The sequence below is a fragment of the Bactrocera oleae genome, chromosome 4, assembly GCF_042242935.1.
Source record: "Bactrocera oleae isolate idBacOlea1 chromosome 4, idBacOlea1, whole genome shotgun sequence".
NCBI lineage: Eukaryota > Metazoa > Arthropoda > Insecta > Diptera > Tephritidae > Bactrocera > Bactrocera oleae.
The window spans coordinates 10,061,886-10,088,911 of NC_091538.1; the positions used below are offsets into that span (position 1 = coordinate 10,061,886).

Genomic DNA, 27,026 nt, shown 5'->3' on the forward strand with positions numbered 1-27,026 from the left:
AAATATTGTTGTTACTTGTGGTGAGTGAGCACGAGTAGTTTGGTCTGCAAGCAGTTTGTTTTTATTGTTATCGAAACCCAGTTAAATGTATTACTTCCGTTCTCCCATGACCCGCTATTCATTTTCTCTATGAGTTATTATGTTGCGAATTGCAAAGAGAGAAATGAGAGCATTTCGTAAAACTATTGTATTTAGCTCGTGCTTTTTGAGATTTCGCCATTTCTTTACTTTAATTTTTTACAATATTTACATACAGTTCTTAACTAATCTTCTGTTCAACCTGCCTTAGAATGAAAAGTTATTGAGGTATGCGCTGTGACCTGTGGTCGTCCTGCTCTCTTTCACAAGGCCTTACACTCCTAAATTTGAGTATCGTGCTAGATGTTAACGAGTCGATGCGTTCTCGAATAGCATACGTGAAACTGAGGGCCTTGTTACTGCTTCTACAGATTGCTACGTACGCTAGAAGCAGATGCTCCGCAGTTTCAGACTTCATGTCACAGAATCGACATATTGCAGATGAGACTATGCCCGTTTGGTTCTATGTATAGACATAGGTGTCTCTTGAGCCTGCTCCAACCTGCCTTAGACTCATTGTTACTATATAGATTTAATTTTTCAGTTTCCTTCGGCTATATTGGCGATATAAATTACAACAAAGTTCAAAACTCAGCGTTTGGACTACGAAGTTTCTCCCTTATATTCATGTATTTTTCCATATATATTTTGGTTATATGGAATGTGCCCTCAAACTCTTACAAGACATATGCGCCTCTTACCACTTCTTACTAGCCAACCTAGGGAATAACTCCATCAAACTGACCACAGCGACTTCAATAGCCCAAGCAATTTACCCGTTCCATAACTGTTTTCGTATCCCCAACATAATCGCAAACGCTACGTTGCTGTCGCGTCCATTGCATTCGCGTGCATTTCATTATGAGCCTTCGGCAATAAATTTCAACTTCCCCACCATAGATTGGAATGTTAACTGATCTGGTGGTGGTTTTTGTTTTTATGCTTGTGCAGTGGTGACCATGTTGGCGGTGCTTTGTGTTTGACGCGTTTTAACCGCCACAAAGTCAGTCAGTCGTCTAAAAGCCATAAAACTCTCTTGCTTACATACATACTTACGTGTTAAGGTGGCATAAAATCCGTTAATAGTGACGCGTGCTTTATTGCAACCGGCAGTAGAAGTTGGCGGGTCTGTGGAGTCGTTACCGTTGTCGTTGTGGCCGTCGCCATCGTTGTTCCACAAAGTTGTGGGTTCATGATGGCGGACTGCAGGGTAAGAACTCCAACAAATGACCTCGTCCGCCACAAACTACAACCCCAAAATGTGCACACTTACCATATTCTATATGGTACTACGAAAAACTCGATGGTGAGCACTCAGCTCTTAGCTTTTACTTTTACTGCACTCTTAGCGCTCATACCGCTGCTCGGCCTCTATTGTGTAGCTTTTTCTGTGCTGCGTCTGACTGCCTATGCGTTTTAGGGGTAAAAATGTGGCTGAGTTAATAATAAATGAATTGTTGAAAAATTTATATGATTTTTAATAACAAAGCCACTGAAATATGGTCATAACGACCACGTCATATCAAGCCGAGCCGCTTATAAGCGTTGTATATAGAATGGAGACAAAATGTGCGGCAGTCTTGTAATGCAGCAAAGTCAGTAAACAACGGCGGCAGTCAACTGCAAGCAATTTGATTTTACAGCAAGTTTCCACTAATTCCATTGGACACGCTTACAGTGGTGGCGATTAAATTTGGCGTGATAAAAACATTGAAAGTTGTTCTGAAACTGAACTTGTGAAACATTGTAGTTTTCATTTTGTACTTTTTTTTAAAAAACTCTACTTGAAAACTGAGACTGAAACATCTCGGTAATCATATATTCTGCGCACCAGAAGACTTATTAAACGGTTATTAGCCGTCTCCACAAATCTGTTATAGACTCAAAGCGCTTTGTCGTCATGGAAGGTTCTTTTGATCCAGCTTTATACTAGTTTTAAGGTACCAGAACGGAACCGGCGTTTAAGCTGTCCAAGTGTGAACCTTCTTAGGAGCGACTTCCTAATCTAAACCTAAAGCTAACCTCCTTGAAAGTATTGCAAGAGATATTGCAGTGTCTCACATTTTACCTGAGACAAACAAAAACAAAAAAACTGATATTTTTTTTAAATCTAAGCCCTGTCGCGCCAAACAATGTTAGATCGTTGAAATTACAACACTTGGTTGGCTAAAATACGGGTAGTTTCAGGTACGTGGGGATCTGGTTGTCCAGAATGGTATTAAAATGTTTTTTTGCATTCTGTGAGATAGATTTTGAGTTTTAGCTAGTGATTGAAGAGCACAGATTGTTAGCATTTTGCTAAATTTATAATTTATAATCTCATAATCACAAGAATATAGTCAACATAGCTAATTTGCTTGCAACAAATCAGATTAATCATAGTCAAAGTCAGTAAATTGCAATGCAATTTCCCACAATCACTAATAACAGTGTGGTCTCTACATTCCTCCAATACGAACCACCTAAGCACTTGGATGGCTAAGCTTAAGCTGAAAAAAAAGAACAGATCATCATTTTATACCCTCCACTGTATGTAGATACAGCATTTTTTGCGTAGGCGGCAAATAGTCACATAAATGTGGTTGCGTTGCTATTTCTCGTTTAAGTTTAAGTTTTTCCTCTGTTTTTATAGTCATTGTTCTCATTTAAGTTTTGTTGATTATTGTGGTTGCATTTGCATTGTTGCAACATTTCTCGGCCAACTCGTAAATCCGTTAAGTGATTTAGTTGAAGTATACCTACCTACACACATACACACTCAAGTGCATATAAAATGCATTTTGTGATGTGTCGCTAAAGGCGGATTTTGTCTAAATATACAGTTAGTGGCCGATTTGAGCATTTGAGGTAAACTTTAGGTTACTAGGTAATCTAAGTTAGGTCTGTAACATCCTAAAATCCCTGCGATGTTCAACTTATTCGCGTTCGGCAATTTGGTATTTCGTCAAAAGGTCGAAAGCAGTTCAATGTTCAATTTATTGGCTTTTCTCGCCTGTCATTTTATTTGTTCAGCGATCGTTTATTGTGAGCTGGTTTAGGAATTGTTTTGCCATCCGAGCGTACTTTAGCGCACTTTCCCAATTTTGCTTAATCGATTGCAGTGGAATTTTCGCTGAAAGCCGTCTAGTTCGGCAAGTGGAAGTGAGTTTGTCAGGCTGAGTTTGATAATCAATCCATTTATTGGGCTTTATTTTCTTATTTCAGTTTTGTTTCCTCCACCAAAGTCAAATGTTAAGTGGCTTAAGCGTTAGATTTACCGTCTCTTATTGGCCTACTTCGCTTGTAGATATTTCGTCTAGCAGATCTTCGGCTATAACATAAACTAATTCCGCAGATGTTCTGAAGTTCCAAATATAATATGTAACTGACGTCCCAAACTTCTGAAATTCGAATTGATCTACTCTCTGTTCTCTAGACAAGATTTCAAAATATCTTTTATTTTTAAGCACTTTTGTGTTCGCTTTGAAAATTAATTTCTGCTGCCAAAATCCGGAAAAGCTTGTGCCCATCAAAACGTTCATAATCAATTGGATTAATTAAGCGGCAAGGCGAGGCAAGCAATGAAGCTGGCAGCTCAATTCAGTTGAGTAGCGAAACCGCAAAGTTCCCACATTAGTGAAATTAACGGAAGAGGAAGAAAATGGCAACTACTCGCATGTGCATTCGTTGAATATGATAAAATGCGCACATACACATGCAACAACAGTAACAGACATATACGGTTCACATATATTATACTTGAACGGAATTCATGAGCGAATAATGACTTAAACGCTAGGCGTACTGCCAGATGAATACAAGTGTGGCACCCAAAGCATCGGCGTTCGTACTTGTTGGCTAAATAATATTTCCAAAGCCACATAATGTGTGGTTCACACGTGCAATACAGTTATGTAAAAGTGTATATAAATAATTGTGAAAAATTATGCAGGCACTTTTAATGAGCGCAACTACCCTAAATAGGAAATAACAACAATATGAAATGTAAACATAAAATTTCTAATGAAATTATACATTTTTACTTTCGCTGTTGTGAAAATGAAACGGCGAAAAAGAAAAAAGAAGAAAAACAATGCTTTACTTAAGCAATACTTTATACATTTTTTTTCGAGACATCATGCGACTTAAATAAAAAAAAAATATTTTCGGTTTTACCGCCGGAAATTTACGATTTTTTGCTACGTTACCGAATACTAAAACCGTTCCATTAGTTTGGTGTGTGTAACCGAGTTGGCCCGAATTTGTAGGCGCTCAAGGACTGTCAATTTGGTAATATTCCTTAATTTTATTTGAGAAATTCTACCGTTACAACAACCGGGCTATGCATTACCGGGTATTAGATTTCGCTTACCACTTTATTAGCTCCTTCGACGAGCCTGACTTTCTATACGAGTATGTCGTATGCACATTGATGTTATTCGATAAATACAGTTTACGAGTTTAAAGCTGTATCCGATCATCTAATGGAGTTTGAAAGAAACTATAAACACATATAGATCAGCCCACATGGAGCGGCTACCAAAAAAAAAACACATTCCCCAAGTAATATGGTGGTTTGATAGTCCATAGCGGGTTAAAAATCCGTGTTCGTTCCGGTTACGTAGACCTCACTGTATGTGCGATCGTCGTGAGAACGGTGCCGCTTAATATTTGTTGATCGGAATTGAGCTCAAACCCAGGACCTGCGTGGTGATAGTGTGCAGTTTTAAAAGCTTTAAGCTTCGGACGGTAATAGTTCTGGTTCTATGCACAAACTAGGGGAGCTTGCAAACATTCTAATCTCAAACACCCATTTCATCACCTGTTTGGAGGCATCTGTGCATATTTACGATCCACCGTTTGTAAAGAAACTGTTATGTTTCGTAAAGAAAATGACTTATTCCAAAGTTGCGAGGAATAAGTATAATATTTTTTTATTTTTTATCATGACAACGGCAATCAGTTTTCCGAGTCGACCCCAACAAGTTTTTTGAAAACTTCGTAACACATTTCACATATCGCTCAGCTCGTGGTTAGGGTAATTCTAGGCTGAGTTTAGCTGAAGAACGTTTTCGTTTCGGAAATTATCGAAAGCTCGGTAAGCTGAGTGTCAGAACCCGCTGTCTTTGTGCGTCTATTTTTGACTCAAATTTATTTTTTCTTTAACTCAATTATTTGCGCTTAAATATTTGGATGAAGTTCGTATGGCTTAGCTATGTCTTTTTCTTAATTCTTTAGTATATTAAATTAACTAAGCTATATTAATTTATTCTACTCAATCTGTACTAATTTTATTATTCTATTTTCTCCTTATTTTCAGATTAATTGATTTTGGTATCGATGAACATGAGTATGACGAGGTTCAGGAGTTACCAGACGAATCAAATATTAATCCACAAATTGCAACTACAACAACAGATTTACATCTACAACAACAGCAACAACCACTTTTACACAACACCAACAATAACAACACAAACACAACGGCTACACCACCCGAATTGCCACCACCAAAACAAAACAAACTGAAAAATTCCAAGAAAAACAAATCCAAATCAAAAATTCCCCGTTCGCCCTCACTCGCCGCTTCGAGTAGCGCCGGTAGTAGTGGTAATATTAATATAACAAATAACAATAACAGTAATTTTGGTAGTGGCATATCATACTCACCAATACCACCACAAACACCACCGCTGCCGGTCAATTATCAGCAAAGTAAATTGAAACATATGAATGGTGGCAACATCACACCTACAACACCATTAACTAACTTCGGTGCCGGTTTCTCGCCAGTAACGCCAACAACACCAACAATACTGGTGTCCAATAGTGTTGGTGGCAATAATGTTGCTTTCGCTAGCACACCGACCGGTGGTAGTGTTGGTGGAGTCGCAGTGATGGGTGGCGGTAGTGTGCCACTTAGTGGTGGCCTCGGTGCTAACGGCACGAGCACGGGTGGCGGTGTAAGTGTGAACAGTACGGGTAATCAACGTGGCAGCGTTAATATGGCCTCAGCTCGACGTCCGCAATTGCAAATCTCTCCGATACCGGAATCACCAAAAAATTTTCAGTATTTGACCTTGACGGTGCGTAAGGACGAGAATGGTTATGGCATGAAGGTGAGTGCTTGAAGTACATATGTATGTTATTTAAATTTGAGTTTCTGGTGCTATTATATAAATAGTTCTGCGGTTATCACACCGTTGGCATCATTTCCGGTAGATTGATTTTTCCCATAAAGGTTCCAGCTATTATAGTTAGGTAGATAGTTAAGATCGATGGAAAGTGGGTCACTACCGAACACATTAAGCGTAAACGGTCTTGGTAGAATAGCGATGAGCCGGTGCAAACGGTGGCCAAGCCTGAATTGGTCAGGTAGGTTTTGCTATGTGTTTGATAGGAATGGTAGGGAATCAACTACAATGAGTTGCTCCCTTACGCCGGAAAGAAGAAATCGCCCAGTAGTGGACGCTTTGTAATTGTTTCCATCAGCACAACATTGGAAGGTTCTTATGCATTCACCTTAAAGTCCGCACCTTGCACCAAGTGATTACTAGCTGTTCCTGTCTATGTCGAATAATGCTGCCGATGAAAAATTCGTCTCAAGAGAAACTTGTAAAAATCGACTGCACCAGTTTTTTCCCGATTAGGGATGAGGGTTTCTATGAGAGTGGCATTATGAAACTACCTCCAAAGTGACAATAAGTTATCGAGCAAAATAGTGCATATTTGATCTTAATCGGATCGTTCTATGTATGCTAATAATAAACTTCAATTTATTACAAAAATACTGGATTTATTTTTTCTAGACCTATGCTATGAACCAAATCTTAAATTCCTACCTTTACACATTTTACAATTTTATTATGAGTTATGAAAGGTGCGCATATTCCTGCGTAAATTTTCCGCCAGCAATCATTTTGTAATGCCGCTTTACAGGTTTCGCAAAACGTAGATTAAAATTAACTATTGAAATTTATTTCAGCTTAAGCGTTGGAAATTTCATGCTCTGCAGCGCAAAGATTTGCATAACTATGCAGAAACTGTGACAAATTGGTGATGTAACCTAAAAAAAATTAATGAAAAACAAAACACAAAAATCAAATGTGAAAAAATTTATCTGGCCAAATTCATAATATTACGATAGCGAGAAGTGGTTTATTTGAGTGAAAAAGGGTTTCATGGAAGGCTGGTCGCAATTCAAAGAGGCCGATATAAAATCCTAGCTTTAATCGCCTACTCAAAGAGAAAACATGTAAAAAACTGCTAGGGAAGAGTCTTGTTTGATTTCTGGTCAACATCGCCTGCTTCCTAAATAATACCTTTATGCTTTATTAGAAGGTTTAAAGGTTACAAAGTTATTCATAACACCTACAAACTCAGCGGGCTTCCATTATTTTATTATGGACTTTGAGCAATACCCAGTTGAGTCTTCTTGAAGAATGTACAATAGTTATTTGTGAACTTGAGAACTGAGGCTAGGAAGTTAGTTGAAAATTTACCGATTCCTTCCTATATATCAAATGAAAAATGTGGTTCTTGAAATCTGTATATGTGAGATTTAAAGTGCCGATATGTTCTGGGATTTGGAAGTTAGTTAAAAATCTTCTGTTTACTTCTGATTCTTGTCATATGAAGAATATGTTTCCGATTTCGTCCCATATGTCATATGAAGAATATAGTTTGTAAGGTCTTAAGTTTGAAGTTAGTTGAAAAATTTTCGGTTTCTTCCGATATGTCATATGAAGAATATAGTTTTTGAGATCTTGAGATGTAACATCTGAAAATTAGTTGAAAATCTACCGATTCCTACCGATATGCCATAGGAAGAATATACTTTTTGAGATCTTGAGGTTTTAAGTTAGTTGAAAACCGATTCCTTGCGATATGTCGTATGAAGAGCATAGTTTTTGAGCTCTTGAGTTCTAACAACTGGAAGTGAGTTGAAAATCTACCGATTCGTTCCGATATTTTAAAGCTAATTCCATTGCATTCAAAAAAAAAAAAACGGGCTACATGCAGCGTGTTTTTTCACAAAGTAGTTCCTGGTACTTCAGATATCTCTGTGTAAGATTTCACTTTTCGTTTTGAGGATTGCAACACGTTTTTTACCGTCTCATCTTTATATGGTAGTGGATCTTAATTCATGGTATCTAGTATGGTTCAAATTTTTGTTATCGGTTTTCATTAATAAAAGGGTTTCTGGCCAACTTAGGGAACCGATAGTATCGAACATAACTGTCTGTTTCTATCCTCAGGTTTTTTTTTTGGTTCTCTGTATTGCTTGCTCCAAAGTTTTTGAGTTTGTTGAGTATACTGTTCTCTGATTTCTGTTCCGTGAATGATACGCATTCAATTTTTCAAAACATGCATAAACAATTACCTACGGCGCACCCACTCTCAGAGCTTGTTTTAAAGCATACTCGCCGGCAAGTGGCGTCTAAAGCATTAGTTGCTGTTTATTCGCACATACAAATACTTACATCCACTATATTTAACGGAAAGTTACCGAGCTCTGCTGTGCCGCTGCTAAGCGTGCGATTTCGCCTACAAAATGATCGCATGCGATTTTACGAAACGTAAATTTATAGCACAGTTTTTTTATTTCTTAAATTTAATTATTGTCATCAGCCAGTTGTAAGAGATAGAGATGAGAGCTTATTTTACACAGCTTTACCTAAATTCATTAATGTAATCATTTATATGTATGTATATTCAAATGAATGTATGTCTGTTTGAAGTTAAATCGTTTTTACCCACTCGTTATTTACGCCCTATGATGACAAGCAAATAACAGAGCTGCTTTTTTTTTTGGTTATTATTTTCGGTTTCATTTGCATTATTGTTGTCTATTTACATGTCGTTTGTTGTGTCGACGTCGATTAAGTCAGCGCTTAGTTGAAATATTTGTTTATAAATTGAAAATGAAGTCATCGTTCGTTTTGTCGCTCTGCGACTAGTCGTCGAAATACACTTGCTCACACTAATAATGTAGCGATCATGCAACTTTGCATTCGGCATTATCGTTGACGTGTCGTTGTTGTTGTGCATGCGCTCATGTCTGCGCTAGTGTGCGTTTTGACGATGATGGTGTTGTCCGAGCATGCAGATTGGGTTTTTTTTCTTTAAATTATTTATGAGAAATTAATTATATTTGCATTTGTCACCATTTCGCACTTCACCATGCTGTCTGATAGTTACCTGCTTTTTGGTCGGTGTTGCGACACATTTTTTTAAGGTGTGAAATTGCTTGCGTTAAGTATGACCTAATGCAGTCCATTATCTGTAATTTTTGATCTTCGTTCATTTGCATAATGAAATTAAAATCGTTGTAAACAGAGAAAAGACAGTGCCCATATCCGAATAACGGTATTCTATCACTTCGTTGGAGTGGCGTTGTCATGTTATTTTTGTTAGGTATTGCGAAGAAGAAGGTCTTGGAAAGGTTTAGTATAAGCATCGCCCCCGACTTCTAATACAATAATTCCTCAGAAAAAGTCAAATCTAGTTATAATATATTGCCATCTCTTATATCAGTTGTGAATGTAAAAAAAAAAGATTTAAAAAAAAATGTCTTTCGTGAATTTCGAATATACATATATTTGAGAATATTCTCCGAAAAGTTGAAGTTTTCATCCGTTTTAAAAATTTTGAAAGCATTTTTCTCGAAGCGCTCTGTTTAGAGTCGGTCAGGAAAAATGTTCCGAAATGACTGGACTGATCGACTTGAATATGTAAGGTAATTATTGAAGGATAAGATATGTACATGAACTTTGGCACTATGTCCTTTAATAAATGGTACTGGATATTATATATATATATAACTTCCTTATATATATGGTAGGTTTGGTTATAAATCGATTTGGTTATTTCCCTCAATTTCCAAAGAGATTTTTATGTTAGCTTCCAGTTGAACCTTTGACCAACTTTTGTAGAAATCAAGTTATATAATGTTGGAGAGGAAATTGAATCATAACATATATATTTTTATGTTTTCATATTATGAATTTTATGAATATATATTGTAATACTATATGCAGTGTTAGTATGTTCTAAATTTTCATTATTGTCTATTATTTTGCATGAATTAGTGCAATGTCAATATTTTTGTCACAATTTGTATACCGTTTGTGAGCACCTTTTTCTTTTCTGATCGTTTTCTTATTTATTTCCCACCATCATTTAAAAAACTCACTCAGAATACCCTCACAAAATCACACATTTGTACATCTCATAAATATGCGCGTATGTTTAGCAAATTATCTCACCGTCACCGTTGATCTTTTACTCTTATTTCACTGGCTGATGTAACGGATCGTCGATTGCGGTGACTGGCGAGTAATTAAAAATGATAAATTATTATGTGTCGCAGCGTCAATGTCAATATTGTCACGAAAGTTCATATTTTTGTGCTTGGTTTTTGTTTATTAGTTTTATTTTCACATGCTGTTAAATAAAAAAAAAAAAATAAAAATAATTAAAAAAATTGAAAAAATTGAAAAAAAAGACACAAAAATACAATATTTTGTCTGGGAATAATTAACGCAACAGTCTTACACAATAATCAAGAGTTGTACTATTTTTAAGTACCATAATTTGGGTGATTAGGTCTAAGCATCATTTAAATTCGAATTATTATTTATTACAAGTATAGTTCATGTTTACCAAAAATTTTGAATGCTAAAGCTGACTTAGTTGTAAATATTAACCAACTATTTCAACTCAACTTAAGCTATAAATCAAAATCGGTGCTTTATAGTCAGTAAAAATGCTGATTAATCTACAAAGCGATACATAAAACCGATTTCATACAAGTATTTAGTCGGCGTTATTTTTGCGTTAAAAATACAATAAATCTGCTGATTATTACTCAAATCGTCTAATTTTATTGTAAACACATTGTGCGGAATTATGAATTCGCTTGAAAATATTGTGCTTGTTGAGGTTAAAAGCAATTTCCGCTGATGCATTTAGGGATTCGGGTGTTGGTCGTCATAAACAGGGGTACCCATCAATAAAAATGTGTATAAACGCATACGCTGCCGACCAAATCTGCGTAGTAGTAAGACTAGTACTTAGTTAAGCGATTTGGATTTTAAGTGGACATCATTGACATTTTTACATCGAAAATGTTAGTTTGCCAATGGTGGTTAATATATTAAAATATAATTTAAATTAATATATATTAAAAAAAAAAAAAAAAAAAAAGCGTTGCTTGTTTTTACCATCTCTAGAGTAGCGTCTTATAATTAATATCTTTCAACCGTCGCGCTGATTTTAATATTGAACGACTTCGATTAATCAAACTTTGTAAAGTCACGAACCGAACAAGCAACAGGTAACTTTTAATAGACTTAATTAATTAGGTGTAGTTGAATAACTTTGTTACTCATTTCTTTTGTAAACTTTTGTCAAGAAAACGGAGCTCAACGCGCAGAGAAATGGCGCATCAAAGTCGCCTATTCAAAATGAAATGAAAGGTTAAAGATCATGAGACGAAAGAAAAGAGAAACAAGATCAAACGTAAACTTCGCTTTCGATCGTTCAGTTTGTTTGGCAGCTATATGCTTTAGTGATCCGATCTGAACAATTTCTACGGTGATTGCATTATTGCTTTAGATAATAACCCTTGCAAAATTTCGTGAAGATATCTCGTTTAAAGAAAAAGTTTTCCATACAAGCACTTGTTTCCGATCGTTCAGTTTGTATGGCAGTTATATGCTATAGTGGTCCGATATCGATGGTCTCGACAAATAAGCAGTTTCTTGGGGAGAAAAGGATCTGTGCAAAATTTCAAAACGTTATCTTAAAAATTAAGCGATTAGTTCGCGTATATATAGGCGGACAGGCACCCGGGTATGGCTTAATCGACTTAGTTCGTTACACTGATCATTTATACTTGTATATATATAATATATAGGGTTTTCGGCGCTTCCTTCAAGGTGTAACAAACTTCGTGGCAGGGTATGTTAATTGGTTCAGCGTATAAAGATTGAGACTAGTTCTGTTAACTTGAATGGTTCTCCTAGTACTAGTCCAGAATGAATCCAATTCACTGCTGCGATATGTACATACATATGTACATATATCTACAAGTTCACAACAAAAACAAAAGCAATGAGCTGCATGTAAATATACTGGTAATAAAATACACAGACGCCCACCCGCTTGACTCTCCATTAAACAAATATTGAAATTGAAATTGAGAAATAAATGGAAAACAAAAACAGCAATTACAAAATTTAAATTTAACAGCGCACAGCAAAGAGCTGCGTTGGCTAATTATTTAACAGCTACAATGTAGGGGCGGTGGGAGTGTGAAGATGCGCCGTCTTACACTTGCACTTGAACTTGCCACACTGTCAATAAGTCGTCGATGGTCAATATTCAGCGCCCCAGGTAAAATATGCGTTTAGGGCAAAGCTAAAGCGCTTGAGTGCTGTTTACAAGCGCCTTAAATACGTAAATAGAGCGTTTAGAAATGCATTACACAAACAACAATCAGTGATCAACGAGATCACTGCGCACACAGAAATCACAACAGTCTCGGCCGCTTTAGTAAAAACCGTTTAGTTGGCAACTAGCTCAGCACACACGTCAGCGATTGCCGCCCCCTACTGCTGATGCTGCTATTGCTGCCAATGTTGGGCCCATCAATATTTAAACATATGCCTCGGTGATTTTTTATGATCGCGCATATGGCCGGCTGACAGCCTGTCATTGCTTAGTTTAAAAATAAGACACGCTTGCTGTCGTCGCTCAGAAAAGTTTTGCGAAACATGACATATCAGTATGTGCAATTTTTCCACAAATACATACACTTGTACACATACATACATAAACACATGCACGTACGCTCAACGTTTGTTTTCACTTTTCGATTTTTGTTGGCGTTTGTCCAGCATTTGCCGCAGCTCCTCCGCGCCCATGTGTATGTGCGTGTATTCTTGCGGTTTCTGATGCTGTTGTTGGCATATAAATATAAACAAATAAATTTTGTTAATTTCTAGCTTTGTTGCATTACTCATAACTGGGAAATCTCGCACAATAATGAAGCTAATAAAGACCTGGTGGATTATGCCGATGACGGCGATGATGTGTAAGCAGTAGCTCTGTCTAAACATGTGCGTTCTATGTATAGTACAGAGGCTGCGGCTCCGACAGCTGTTAGAGAGTGTTCGTGGAAATGCTACATTTAGAGAAATTCTCTTGAACTTTTCTTTCGTTTTAAAATACCTGCTGTAGACGGTCGCTGGTTGAAGACTGAGTTACGCGCAGTGCAAGTCTTTATAATATACTTATACATATACATACATATATATAATGTCTAATAAAAATAAATATATATAAGTATATATTTTTGCATTAAATTGAAGATTGTATTTAGCATAGTTAGAATGATCCGATTTGGTTCAAACATGCACAGTTTTGTTCGAAATCTTGTTGACATTTTGAAGATTATTATTATTATTTCATAATGCCACTCATATAAATCCTCGTTCTTATTGGCAAGAAACTGGGGAATTGATTTTCGCAAGCTTCTCTTAAGGCGAATTTTTTATATACCAAAATAATTCGTCGTAGACAGGCACAGTCAGTAAGAACTTGGTGGCAGGACCGAACTATCAGGTGGTTGTATAAAAACCTCCTTCCTACCAAGCTCTCGAAGCTTCTGGCGAGTCACTATCGATGTGCACTCGTATAGTCTGGCTATGTTCTAAGAGAATACAATTCCTCTCCTACATATTAGTTAAATCTTACCTCCTCTTCTGGGCGATTGCTTCCTTCAGACGGTCCAATTGGTGAAAGTAGAGATCCGCTTTAAGAGTTCGGCCGGACGAGAACAGCTCATACTAAATGAATCCTCGCCAATTCAACCAAACACATAGCAAAACCTTCGTGGCCGTCAATACAGGCTTGGCCACCGTTTGAGTTGGGTCACTGCGTTTCAATCACGACCGTTTTCGTTTGATTTTGTTGTAAGTAACGTAAGTGACCCACTTTTCATCACCAGTAATATTCCGTTATAGAAGTGGCCCAATTTTGTTTCGACTCAGCAGCGATTCGCAGATGGTAAATCGGTACATGAGGGTTTCTTCCGCTAACTCGCGTGACATGTGTAGATCGAGCTACTTTTTGTATTGTGCCTTATTGAACTGTTATTTTATGCAATTATTAGCTTCTGCTCGACTCGACGATTACCATAATTTTATCAATATTTTCGGTAATTCACCTTCTGCAACTTTAACATTAAAATTAAATCCATCTTTGACGAGTGGTCTAGCCAAGCAATCACAAAACTGTCTGAAATTTTTTTTTAGCACGAAATGGTACATTTCTAAGGCTTTCAACTAAAATAATTATTTTTCAAAATAAAATACAAGTTTTTTTGGCAATTTAATTGGTTGCTATGCCATTTTCGGTTTACCGTATGTAAATTTATCGCTATCGCCCATATTAGGCAAATACTGGACATACTTATACTACTGCTGACCAAAGCCTAACAGACAGTTATCGAAATGTTGAGAACCTTTCTGTAAAATGGTGTCAAAATTTGTGGTCAGAGCTTCGCAGATGCCCGAAATCCAATATGTCTGATCAATAGTGGAAGCCTGAAATTTTCGTGACCTGTTCGTGTATTTTCCTGGAGCTCGTACATTCGACTATCGGGCCTTCGTAACGGGTACAAAGTTATACTCACAGCAGCATAACAAAAAAAAAAATTTAAGTAAAATTACTCAGAGTTGCATCTAAGCAGTAGCCCCGTTACTTTTAATTCTTATTATTTTCTCTTTTTTCTTTACTTTTTAATTTTTCATCGCTTTGCTTTTGACTTTTAAAAAGTAGGTTATTTTTTATGGCAAATTTTCTTTTAAAATTATAGTCATTTAAGCAATTTTTTTCATATTATCTCTCCTCCATTGCAGGTCTCCGGCGACAATCCAGTTTTTGTTGAAAGCGTTAAACCAGGTGGAGCGGCACAAATTGCTGGTTTAGTTGCCGGCGATATGATCTTAAAGGTTTGTTGGTGGCATTCTTTCTTATTTGTGTCGTTTTATGCCGATTTTGTTTCTGTTTTGGTTTTTATAATACTTAAGTTTATGCTTGTTCTTATTATTTTTGTAGTCAACAATGCAAAAGCGAGAAAAAAGGTCGGCTCGCAAACACTGTTATTATTATTGTATATTGTGTTGTTGTTGTTTGATTAAATATTCTTTCTTTTGCGCATAAGCAGTAAAGTATATAAAATATAATAAATACATACATATGCATACCTATACATTTATGACACGAGAAAAACCGTTAACTTCGGTTACACCGAAGCTATAATACCCTTCACAGTTGATATATGTATATATCAGATATGTGCTATAGTGGGCCGCTCTGAACAATTTGTTTGGAAATTGTTGTGTTGCCTTGGAAAATAATGTGTGCCAAATTTCGTGAAGATATCCTGGCAAATAAAAAAAATTTCCGTACAAAAACTTGATACCGATCGTTTAGCTTGTATGACAACATGATATATTGTTCCGATCATAACAATTTGTTTGGAAATTGTTGTGTTGCCTTGGGCAATAATCTATGCCAAATTTCTGGAAGATATCTCGTCAAATAAAAAAGTTTTTCATGACTTCATTCCGATCGTTTAGCTTGTATGACAGCTATATGCCATAATGATCCGATCTGAGCATTTTATTTGGAGATTGCACCATTGCCTTAGACAATCATCCACCAAATTTCTGGAAGATATCTTGTAAACTAAAAAAGTTTTCCACACAAGCACTTGATTCCGAACATTAAGTTTGTATGACAGCTATATGCTATAGGGATCCGAACTGAAAAATATTTTCGTAAATTATAGCATTACCTTAGAAAATAATCTATGTCGAATTTTGTGAAGATACTTTGCCAAATAAAAGAGTTTTGGGTACAAGGACTCGAGTTTGATCGGTCAGTTTGTACGATTGTTTGTACGTATGGCATTATATGCTATAGTGGACCGCCGTTTCCTTCTATATGTTACGTATACAAACTTCGTGGTACAATTTTCTTACCCTGTTTAGGGTATTAAAAGTAAAAAAGCGTAAAATACAACACACTTCCCCCAAGCGCTCTTGGCCCTAGTTCTATGCCCTTTCATGTTGGGCTGATGTTGTTTCTTTTGTTGCTGCTTTTGCTGTCAAATCACACTTGAGGGACAATAATAACAATAACACATATATATATATATATATATATATAATATACTTTTTTATAATTATTTATATTATTTTATTTATTTGTTGTTTTTATTTTCGCTTTTGCATTATCTTTTACGTTTATAATTTTTTTTATTTTATTTTCATATATTTTTTAATATTTTATTTTTATTTTTTTTACTGATATACTCGTTGCTTGTTGCTTTTGTTGCTTTTTCGCCAACTGTGCCATTCACCGTTTTCTCTGTTGTTATTTCGCTTTTTTAGGTCAATGGACAAGAAGTGCGTATGGAGAAGCATCCAACTGTGGTTGGCTTAATAAAAGGTATGTTGTTACAATTGTTGTTGTTGTCTTTTATATACATATACATATTTATCATAACATTTTTTCCGCTGTACTCAATCTTGACTGTTGCTGTGTGGTGGGTGTGGCAATGCAGCGCAATTCAAGCGAACAAATCGCGTCAAGTCGCGTCGGGTACTTACGTACTTGTATATATGTGTCGTATATATCAGTGCGTGTGCTTGTGTTTATTACCTCAAAGTGGATTAAACGAGTATTGTGTACTCTTGTGGCATTCTATTCAGTAATTGCGACAGCGTAAAGTGTCAATTATGAGTAAGTCAAAAGATTGCCACTTCATTAGGTTCAATGTGTTGGCCGAAGTTCGATAGCTGCTATTTTATGGTTCATACTTATGTATAATGTGTATAGACGATCCAGCTATCTCACAAGAAATCTCGTTTCAAAACAGATTATAATAAATAATTATTTAATTTGTCTTGTTTATGGCATATGCATAAGACCAGTCTGAGTGGCGCTTAAGACGTAAATTAATTTGAAACTAATAAGTAAAGTTAAGTGCGGGTGCGGCCGAACATTGGTGGGATTGGCAGGAAATTATAAGCTTTGATCTGCTGCTCTACCCCAAACTTATAATTCGGACCTGTACTGTTAACACCGTCTGAATGAATCGCCTAGAAGCGGTCAGCTTCATGTATGACGCCAGGCCACACACAGCGATGGTTAGATTAGGTTAGGTTAAGAGGACGATCCTTATAGGGATCTCACTAGCACAGCTTAGAACGCCGGTCCGTTGTGTTGCCTAAAACTCCTATATAATAGATCATAGACCTATACAAATCGACAAAGCGCTTTCAGCCTATTACAAAATTTGTTGAGACGACTAAAGTCAGTTTCGGCTATGTCTCCTAAATCGCCGAAGTTAAGACTGCCGAGATGTTTCATCCTCAGAGTCTTGCAAAGGCTGGACAGTGAAGGAGAAAATGCTTGGCTGTTTCCACCTCACCTTCCTCCCTACAACTTTAACGACTTGCCTTCGTCAAATTTTTTAGCTTTATTGCATGAATGTCTATTGGAGAATGCCCAGTAAAAGTCCCTACTATTGCTGCAAAAAGAACTTTTTTTCGCACCGGAGCGGATCGAGATCTGGATAGTGTTACGGTTTGTCCTTGTTCGAACCCCTTTATATAACCAGATTCCCTGAGCCTTAGAGCGCACTTCGCATTAATGCACCTACCTGCAATGTCCACGGATGTTGTCACATTGATGGTGATTCGACAGAATCTCCGGGAGCTGGACTGGCAGGTTCTTAAGCAGCCGCCTTCTAGTTCAGACCTGACACCAAATGATTACTACCTGTTCGATGTGTGTGTCCTGACGTTGTCCTGATGGAACACAATTTCTCTCCTATTGACCAAAGCTTGTCGCTTCTGGGCGATTGCTTCCTTAAATGGTGATAGTTTGCTGCAAATTCCACTAAACAAAACCTTTCTCACCGTCAATACTGTCTTGATCACCGCTTGTGCCGGCTAATCGCTATTCGATCATGACCGTTTACGCCGGACGTAGTCGTAAGTGAACTTTAGAAATGAATCGATTTTGTTACGACTCGTTAGCAATTCTCAAATTTATTTTTGTGTAATGTTTAGCTTTAGGGTAATCGAAACAGTGCTTACATGACGTTCGGACTCAACGATTTTCATTATTTTATCGATATTTTCAACAATTGGCCTTTCAGACCATGATGCGGTTTTCATAAATTTATTGCTCTATTTGTGCTTTGCACTTTCCTCACTAATAGACAATCGAAACTCTGCGTTCCCTACCTCCGAAACGTCTCTATAATTATGTACACATATGTATGTTTGTATGTGTATACGTCCATCTGCAATGCATTAATCGTCACATAAATCATTTTTTACCACTTAAGCTTCCAGCAATCACTCAGTCGCCTGCAAACGACCCAGCAACCAAGCAACCAATCTTCCTGCAGTTGTAACTTGAATGGAGACACATTCCTCTTTGCTGTCTGTGTGTGCAATGGTAAATGTCAGTCGTCCAGTTGAGTGACCCAACCACGTCTGTCGCCTGCTCGTCGCATTGTCCGCTTGTCCGTCTCACTGCTCGTTCCAGGCCGTTCCGTTTATTTATCTCGGATGCGTGTCGCAATCTTTCCGTACAGTAGTATATGCCGGGGAATATACAATATACTTATGTACATATGTATATATATAGTATATAGTAAGCGCAAGTTTATGTCCATGCAAATATGTATGTGTGTGCTTGTTGCTATCGTCGCTTTACTACTTTCATATCACCGCTCGCTGTCCGGCAGTCCGTCCGCGTGCTTTTATACCTTTGACTGGACCGGCGCGACAGCATGCAAATCGGCCACTCCACATAAAGTGGTGTGTTGTGCAAAATATCGCACAAACACACGCACGCTAAGTAGTACACACACACACATACATGCATATGTATGTATTCTCGTTTGTTACAATGCTGCACTCCGCTTTGCCTCGTATTGTCGTTTATCCGCTGTCTTGGACTCATTCCAAACAGCTGAAAGGCAGTCAGCAACAAGCAAGAAAAAACTTCGGTTGCATCGAAGCTGTAATACACTTTCTTAGAGCACGCAATGGTATAAAAAGATCTTTTTCTTAATTTTCATCGGTCAGTTTATATGTCAGTTATATGATATAGTGCGCCGATCTGAACAATATGTTCAGAGATTGCCGCGTTGCCTAGGAAAATAATCTGCGCCTAATTTTGTGAAGATATCTTGTCAAATAAAAAAGTTTTCTATACAAGGACTTTATTTTGATCGTTCAGTTTGTATGACAGCTATATGCTATAGTAGTCCGATATTGGTGATTCCGACAACTGATCAGCTTCTTGGAAAGAAAAAGATCGATATCACGGATTTCAGATCGATATCGCAAGAACTGAGCGACTAGTTCACGTACAGACAGACGGACATGGCTAAATCAAGTCAGCTCGTCACGCTGATAATTTATTTGTATGTGTATATGTATATTCGTTAGAGAGTCTCCGACGTTTCCTTTTGGGTGTTACAAACTGCAGCGCTTCACACTCGACACCCAACACTAGGGTTTGTTGTTGTTTTCCTGCTAACATTGCTCATTGAAACAACAGACGCATACATATGTACATACAAACATATACGCATAACATTGCATATGTGTGTGCGCTTTGAATTTGTTCTATTCCAAACGTTTTGCATTTATCAAAATTCCAGTGCGTTCTGTCGTCTCTTTGTCTGCCGTTTCGCTGGCGATTTAATTGTTTTAGTATTGCTTTGTGTTTTTGTAATTTTTTTTTCCTTTTAATTTTTTTTCGTTTTTTTTCGAATTACCCATTCAATGCAGGCCATTTGTTGTTTTGCTAATTAGACAAGCGGGTATAATAAATAATGCAAAATTTATTTGTGATAAAATGTGGTTAAGGCAGACGCTTGCAGATTTGGTTTCACTGTATCAATCCGCCACGCGGCGCTATGTTGCTCACAAGCGTATTATAGCTTTGTTGAAATACGATTTTATTTACAGTTTTTAAAAATTTATTTCATTTAAATTTTATAAACAGTTGGCATCTTTGTATTTTTTTAAATTAATTTTTCTTAAACCGGTTTAGTTTGTTTTCATTATTCTAGTATTTAATTAATTTATATTATTATAACGTAATAAAAATAATGAACAAGTGGCAACCTTTCTCGAAAATAAATTTTTCTTGAACCTCTTTAGTTTGTTTTCCATATTCTAATATTTAATTAATTTATATTATTATAATGCAATAAAAATTGTGAAAAAGAGTACCAACCTTTCTCGAAAATAAATTTTTCTTAAAACTGTTTAGTTTGTTTTCTTTATTCTAATATTTAATTAATTATATAATGAATAAAAATTGTGAACAAATGGCAACCTTTCTCAAAATTTGTTTGAAAGAAATTTTTGTTTAACCCATTTAGTTTGTTTTCCGTATTCTAATATTTAATTAATTTATAATATTATAATGTAATAAAAATTATTAACAAGTGGCAACCTTTTCAAATTTTTTTTGAAATAAATTTTTGTTAAACCCATTTAGTTTGTTTTCCTTATTCTAATATTTAATTATTTTATATTATTTTAATTTAAGTAAAACAGTGCACAAGTGGCAACCGTGCCTAAATTTTTTTTGAAACAAATTTTTCTTAAACCTGTTAAGTTTGTTTACAATTTTAGTATTTTATTAATTTTTTGTTATATTAATATAATTAAAATTGTGCACAGGTGGCAACCTTTCGTCCAATATTTTTTTATTATAAGCCCGGCTAAACCTCTACAATTTACTACCCATCTTGTAATAACTTGCTTATTTAAGCAACTTTGTTGCGTTTTAAAAAGGTGGCAACGCTATTTAAAAATTACTGCTAACTGTTATTTTCTTAAGTTCTTTACAGTTTGCAGTGTTTTTTTAGCGTACACACATTTTATGGACTTAACATTTGCAAACACGTGGCAAGCTTTTAACAATTATTATCAATTATGCAGATCGGTTCATCTTTCCCTATGCTAGGATTATTTTTCTTAACATTAGTTTAAAAAAAATTTACACAAGAGTCGATTTTTCGAAATTTTGTTGAGTAGCAAATCACTTGAAGAGGTTCGTCCAAAATGAAAGTAGGGTGATGGTGGTGTTGATAGTTATCGTAGTTACAGCACGGGTTAAGGATGGCTACTACATTTAGTGCTTTCGAAACTGGATTAAAATTCGATAAATACTATGCGCTGGGTGCCGAATAAAATTCGGATTTGCTCCATTTACATAGACCCAACTGCCATGAGTTCATACGATCTCTCTATGTGTTTGCTTCATCGAATTTATTTGTTGCATTCTCTCTTCGTTTTGCTCAACAAATAAGTTTCTCTGCCATTTTCAGCTTTTAGTTCCGTTGGCTTTAATTTTGGCTCCGTACCATTTACATAGACCCAACTGTCGTGGGAACGCAGTTTTCGTAGTGTCTGGCTTATCGAAATCACCCGTTGCCTTCTGTTCTGGTTTCTCGCTCGATAACCTTTTCATCCCTTAGTGCTTTTGTTACATAAATAAAAAACGCTAGATTTTTAAGAAAATAGAAATAGAATAATGAAAAGTTTAGTAAAAAGAAATTCGCAAGAGGTGGCCAAGCCAGGATTGATGTTCAGGAACATTTCTCTATGTGTTTGATGGTATTGGCAACGAACCAACTACTATCAGCTGCTCAACTACGCCCAAACTCTTAATTTTGATCAGTATTATCAAAAATTGGGCCGTCTAATGGAAGCGATCGACCAGATGTGCCAACTTTGTGCAATAGAAGAGGAATTGTGTTCCATCAAGACAACGCCAAACCATACAAATCGATAGGGACTGGCCCGAAGTTCCGGAAGCTTGGTAGGGAGGTGCTTATGCTTTTACCTATCCATAGTCTGGATCTAGCACCAAGTGTTTACTATCAGTTCCTGTATAAGGCGAATGATTTTGCTAAAACGCCTTTTCAAAATTGCGTGTAACTTCGCAAATATTCACCGGAACGATATGAAATTTTCTTAAATATATGTACATTAAAAAAATTAATTTAAAAAAATCGATTTTTGAAAATTCCAACTGTATGTAACCCCTTAAGCTAAATAAAATCATCAGTTAAATGAAAAATTAAACTTCACTAGACTTTCTAGTACAAAAATTTCGGTTGCGTTTTCACTTAGATCTCCTTACTTCCATTTCATTTCCAGCTTTTGCCTCTGTTTTGCATTCAGCAGCTAAGTGTGAAGATTGCATTTACATTGCCGATTACTGCGTTTCAAAGTCTAGATTGATTCCCCTCATTCATCGTAACTAATAAATTCCATTTTCTGTGCGTTTAACTCACTCAATTAAATTATTCAGCTGTTATCTGTTTTATTGATAATTATATAATCAACTGTCGTATGTCAGCAAGTGTTTCTTGAAGTTTTGCATTTAAAAGCGACCGTTTCTACTCATTAGCATTAGATAATGTGCGTGGCAGAGGGAATTTATAGACTTTTGCTAGCAAATATGGCGGTATGCTTATTTATGTTTTAATGCTGTCAATGCTACTAACATACATACGCATACTTGTATAAAACTTCAGTGTATGCGTGTGTGTTTGTGGGCTAAATAAATTATTATAATTGTAAATTGCTGTTTTATTGAGAAATTTGTAACGCCAATAGAGTCATAAAATGCATTTACGACTACTCCATACATACACATTTAAATACATATCTACATATGTAGATATGTATTGTTTGCTTACAAGTGCGCCGACAAAGCTCTTGAGTGACTTGAATAATGTGCTCTGAAATCCTACTAATTAGTTCGCACAATTCATTTCCCAGTCGCTGCAACGTAGTGATCCCCTGAACCGCCCGTTCTTCCCGGCGGCTTCAATAGTGTCTTCTTAAATGCATATGGTTTTCAAGTAGCTTATACTTGCATTTTATACCTACAAATGGAATGCGTTTTTGAATCAAATTCCTTTGCAATCAATTGTATAAAGTTTTCTTAATTTAACTCTAATTGACTTATTTAAAAACGGCTGATATATAATTTTAATTGCGCAAAGAAACTAGAAGAAACTGGGAAACAGTGCTATCTTTCTTCAATAAAAGTAAACTTGCAGACATTTTAGCTAGCCTCTTAATTTAGTCAATTAGCAGTTTGAATTGGTACGTATTTGCGCAGACAATTCGCTAATTGACACATATCATGTTCAAACATACACTTAATTAGGTAATTAAAAGAAACATTTTAACATCAAAAACCTCTCAATTTACCATACAAAGAGGCAATTAACTAATTGTCAAATTAATATTTAATTAACTAGAAATTTAGGTGCAGTTATCCTGGTAGGTTTATGAAATGTGTTCATTGAGGAGCGAAAAGGCTTCAATTTGTTCAAAAAATTGCAAAAAGGAGAAATAGTAGCTTGTAAATAATTTAAATTGTAAAAATAAACCAGAAAATATGTAGCACGGCACTTCTTTAATGATGGCAGACTTATAGACGCCTCAGACAGCCTCTTAATTTAGTCAATTAACAGCTTTAAATTGGACATTTTACTAATTGAATAATAGTATGTTTAAACACATTCTTAATGAAGCAATTAAATTAAGCAATTTAGCTTCTAAGTGTTCTTAATTTATCAACTTGCAATGAAGCAATTAACTAATTGTCAAATTAGTATTTAATTAAAAAAAAAATTTTAAAATTGTCGAGGCAACTTTATGAAATGTGGTCAATGAGAAGGGGAAATTCTTCAATTTGTGGAGAAAACTGAGAAATGATAGAACACTAAACGGTTTTGTTAGAATCATAGACTTCTGCATCCTAATTTTTCCCCTTTTTAAAGTCAGAATTCAATCAAAACGTAATCGCATTGAATGGAAAAATTTCACATTTCTGTTTTTAACTAATAAGACCCTGGTCTCGAATATATTTGACTGGCTTAGTTCAGTGGTAGTATCATTACAAAACTTTTTTTAAATTCAGCAATTAGTGATTGTCAATTGTGTTGTCCCATCTTGAGCTTTGCAGAACTTTACTCAAGAAACAATCATTTTCTGTGTAAGCATCTCTATAGAAATTTTTGTAGAGCTTTTTACAAATACAATTCGAATGTAGATGGCGCTCTGGCTGTGTCAGAGTTATTTTAAAGGTCCAATATGTCACCAAGAATTTCTTTAAGATTAACTAACTAATCCAGGCAAAAACAAGTCTTATATCGTAAGTCTTTTCTGGTTCTCCACCTAAATATTTGCATTCGATGCCATAATTTTGTGGGTGAGTCATAAAGCCTTTTACAAACATAATTCAAATGCAGATGGCTCTTTGAGTGGTACAGTAATTTTTTACAGGTCCAGTCTCCCACAAGTTGCTAAGAAACTCTTTAAGGTTAACTAATAGCCAGATAAAGACTTAACGTAAGTGTATTCTAGTTCTTCATTTGCATTTCTGTTATTATTGGATTCTGTAACAGTGATTACTTGGTAGTAGACCCGAGTGTTATGCTCTCTAAAGTTACGCAGCCAATTAACGACTATCTCACGAGCTAGATCGACGTTTTAACTTATCTGTTAGTTACACAGTCTTCGCTATTATTTCACTGTCTCGTTTAAGCTTGCAGATGAAATTTCAGTAAAAGTCGGAAGGAAACGTCATACGCCCTATAAAAAATATATATTAAAGATCAGCATGACGAGTTGAGTGGATTTAGCTGTATCCGTCTATATACGCAAACTAGTCACTCAGTTTTTGAGTTATCGATCTGAAATTTTGCACACGTCATTTTCTCCCTAAGAAGCTGTTCATTTGTCGGAAACGCCGATATCGGACCATTGTAGCATATAGCTGCCATATATACTGATCGATCAAAATCAAGTTCGTGTATGGAAAATTTTTTATTTGGCGAGATATCTCACGAAATTTGACATTATTGTCCAGAACTACGCTACAATCTCTGAAAATTTATCCATCAAAATCAAGTTTGTGTATGGCAAGTTTTTTATTGTTTAAGGTTTCGGTACAACCGAATTTAAGGTTTCAAATATCAGCTCAATTATTATTTTTATAAATATCTTAATATTTCGTTGCTTTTACTAATATATTTGTGCCTTTTATTGCTTTTCTTGCAGCTTCCACAATCGTCGAATTGGCGGTGAAACGTAGTCAGAAGTTAACACGTCCCTCATCGGTAGGCATCGTGCCCTCCACACCCATACTATCAGGACGGGATCGTACAGCATCCATAACGGGCCCACAACCGGTTGATGTAAATCAAATATTTGCAATATATATATTATTATTTGAAATTTTCTGAACTAATAACGCTTTCTTGCAGAGTATCAAACGCCGTGAAATGGAAACGTATAAAATACAAACGCTACAAAAGATGTTGGAACAGGAAAAACTGAATTTGGAACGTCTGAAAGGTGACACCAACGACCCAAGCTATAAACTCTCCGAAGCGAATATACGAAAGCTGCGCGAACAGTTGCGAAAAATTGGTGCCGAGGTATGTGCCTGGGTGGGAATCGTGGGAACATTCGATGTAAAAGTCCTTTTATGCATACATACTTTTGTATGTTTGTATTCTATTTTCTAAAGAAACTTTTGCACTGTAGTGTGCAGTTTAAATAATGTAAATTATACCTTTTTTATTCCATTTAACTATTATATGTTACTCTCTTGCAAATGTGTTGTTTGTGAGTTTTCTGTACAGAAAAAAGCTAAACGTTTTATCAAATATTTATGCAATACACTTTGTACTTATTTTTTTTTTATGAGTTTTTGTCCTGCATATTTTAAATTCTGTCAACTGATTCCATAATATATAGTTGTTTCTTCTTAATAATAGGGCAACTCTTCCATTGTTTAAAAAAAAATAATAAAGCTCATCACTTTGCTATAATTTTGAGGGGTTTTTTGGTTGAAATTTACAAACCATGGTATGAAAAGTTGATACGAATGTCTATACTTAACCTAAAAATATATTTTTTTTGCAAAAAATTTATTTTTGTTTAACCATATCTTCAGCGTTCTTAAAAAATTTGAAGGAATTTGTTGTTAAAAATAGTTTTATTTTTATTCATACTTCTTTTCACAATAAAAGGAAGTATTCAGCTTTACCAAGAAACTATAAAAATTTAATTCAATATTTTTTTTTCGTCTACTAACTACTTGCATAATTTAATATATGACTTTTTTCCCTTGACTTCTTGTTGTTTTACATACAAAACTTACATGTCTAAGCAAGCAAAAATTTATATTCATTTCTTTGAAGATCCTACACATTTTGCAAACTACACATACATACATAAATGAGAAACAACCACACTTACAAAACCTGAAACTACCCTGATTTCCTACTTCTAGACCAGCACATGGTCTAAAATATTTTGATTCTTAAGCAATCAAAAAAAAAAAATCGAGAATGGCGGCATTTTTATAAACTGCAGTTATTGTGGCATTTTTGCATTGTCATAAAATTCACAGTTACATACTACATATATAAACACACTCACACACACGTGCGCTAAAGTACACAATTCTAATTTTTCTTCCGAAGCACCTATTAAAAGTATTTTATACACCAAAATAAGCGAATAATATTTAATAACTTGCAATAAAACACTGTTCATAAATGATCGATACTACTAAATATTGCTCTGCTTGCCGCCCCATCCGCCGCTCGCTCGCCCGCTCAACTGAACATTTGTTAATTTTCATTGTGCATTTGCTGAAAATTAAAAAAAAAATTTTATGTTTTAACCATGAACTAAACTTTTATTATTTTTCTTTTTGTTTTCAAAATTTATACTTACAAAATTTTCATTGACGCGTGTTTTGAGTTTACAAAATAGTCTCTATTCATGTCTAATCGTGTAACTTTTGTTATTTAA

At 35.6% G+C, this 27,026-nt stretch overlaps 1 protein-coding gene across 4 annotated transcripts in view; it reads left to right on the plus strand.

Moving 5' to 3' along the window:
• The window catches only part of RhoGEF2 (Rho guanine nucleotide exchange factor 2), a 230,186-nt gene that overhangs the window by 24,727 nt on the left and 178,433 nt on the right, over positions 1 to 27,026 (plus strand). For all 4 annotated transcript variants that reach the window (XM_036374967.2, XM_070108070.1, XM_036374975.2 and 1 more), the window contains exons 3-7: positions 5,378 to 6,176; positions 14,985 to 15,077; positions 16,524 to 16,581; positions 25,260 to 25,396; positions 25,466 to 25,639. In XM_036374967.2, the coding sequence (XP_036230860.2) occupies positions 5,378 to 6,176; positions 14,985 to 15,077; positions 16,524 to 16,581; positions 25,260 to 25,396; positions 25,466 to 25,639 (1,261 nt within the window). The remainder of the gene's footprint in view (positions 1 to 5,377; positions 6,177 to 14,984; positions 15,078 to 16,523; positions 16,582 to 25,259; positions 25,397 to 25,465; positions 25,640 to 27,026) is intronic.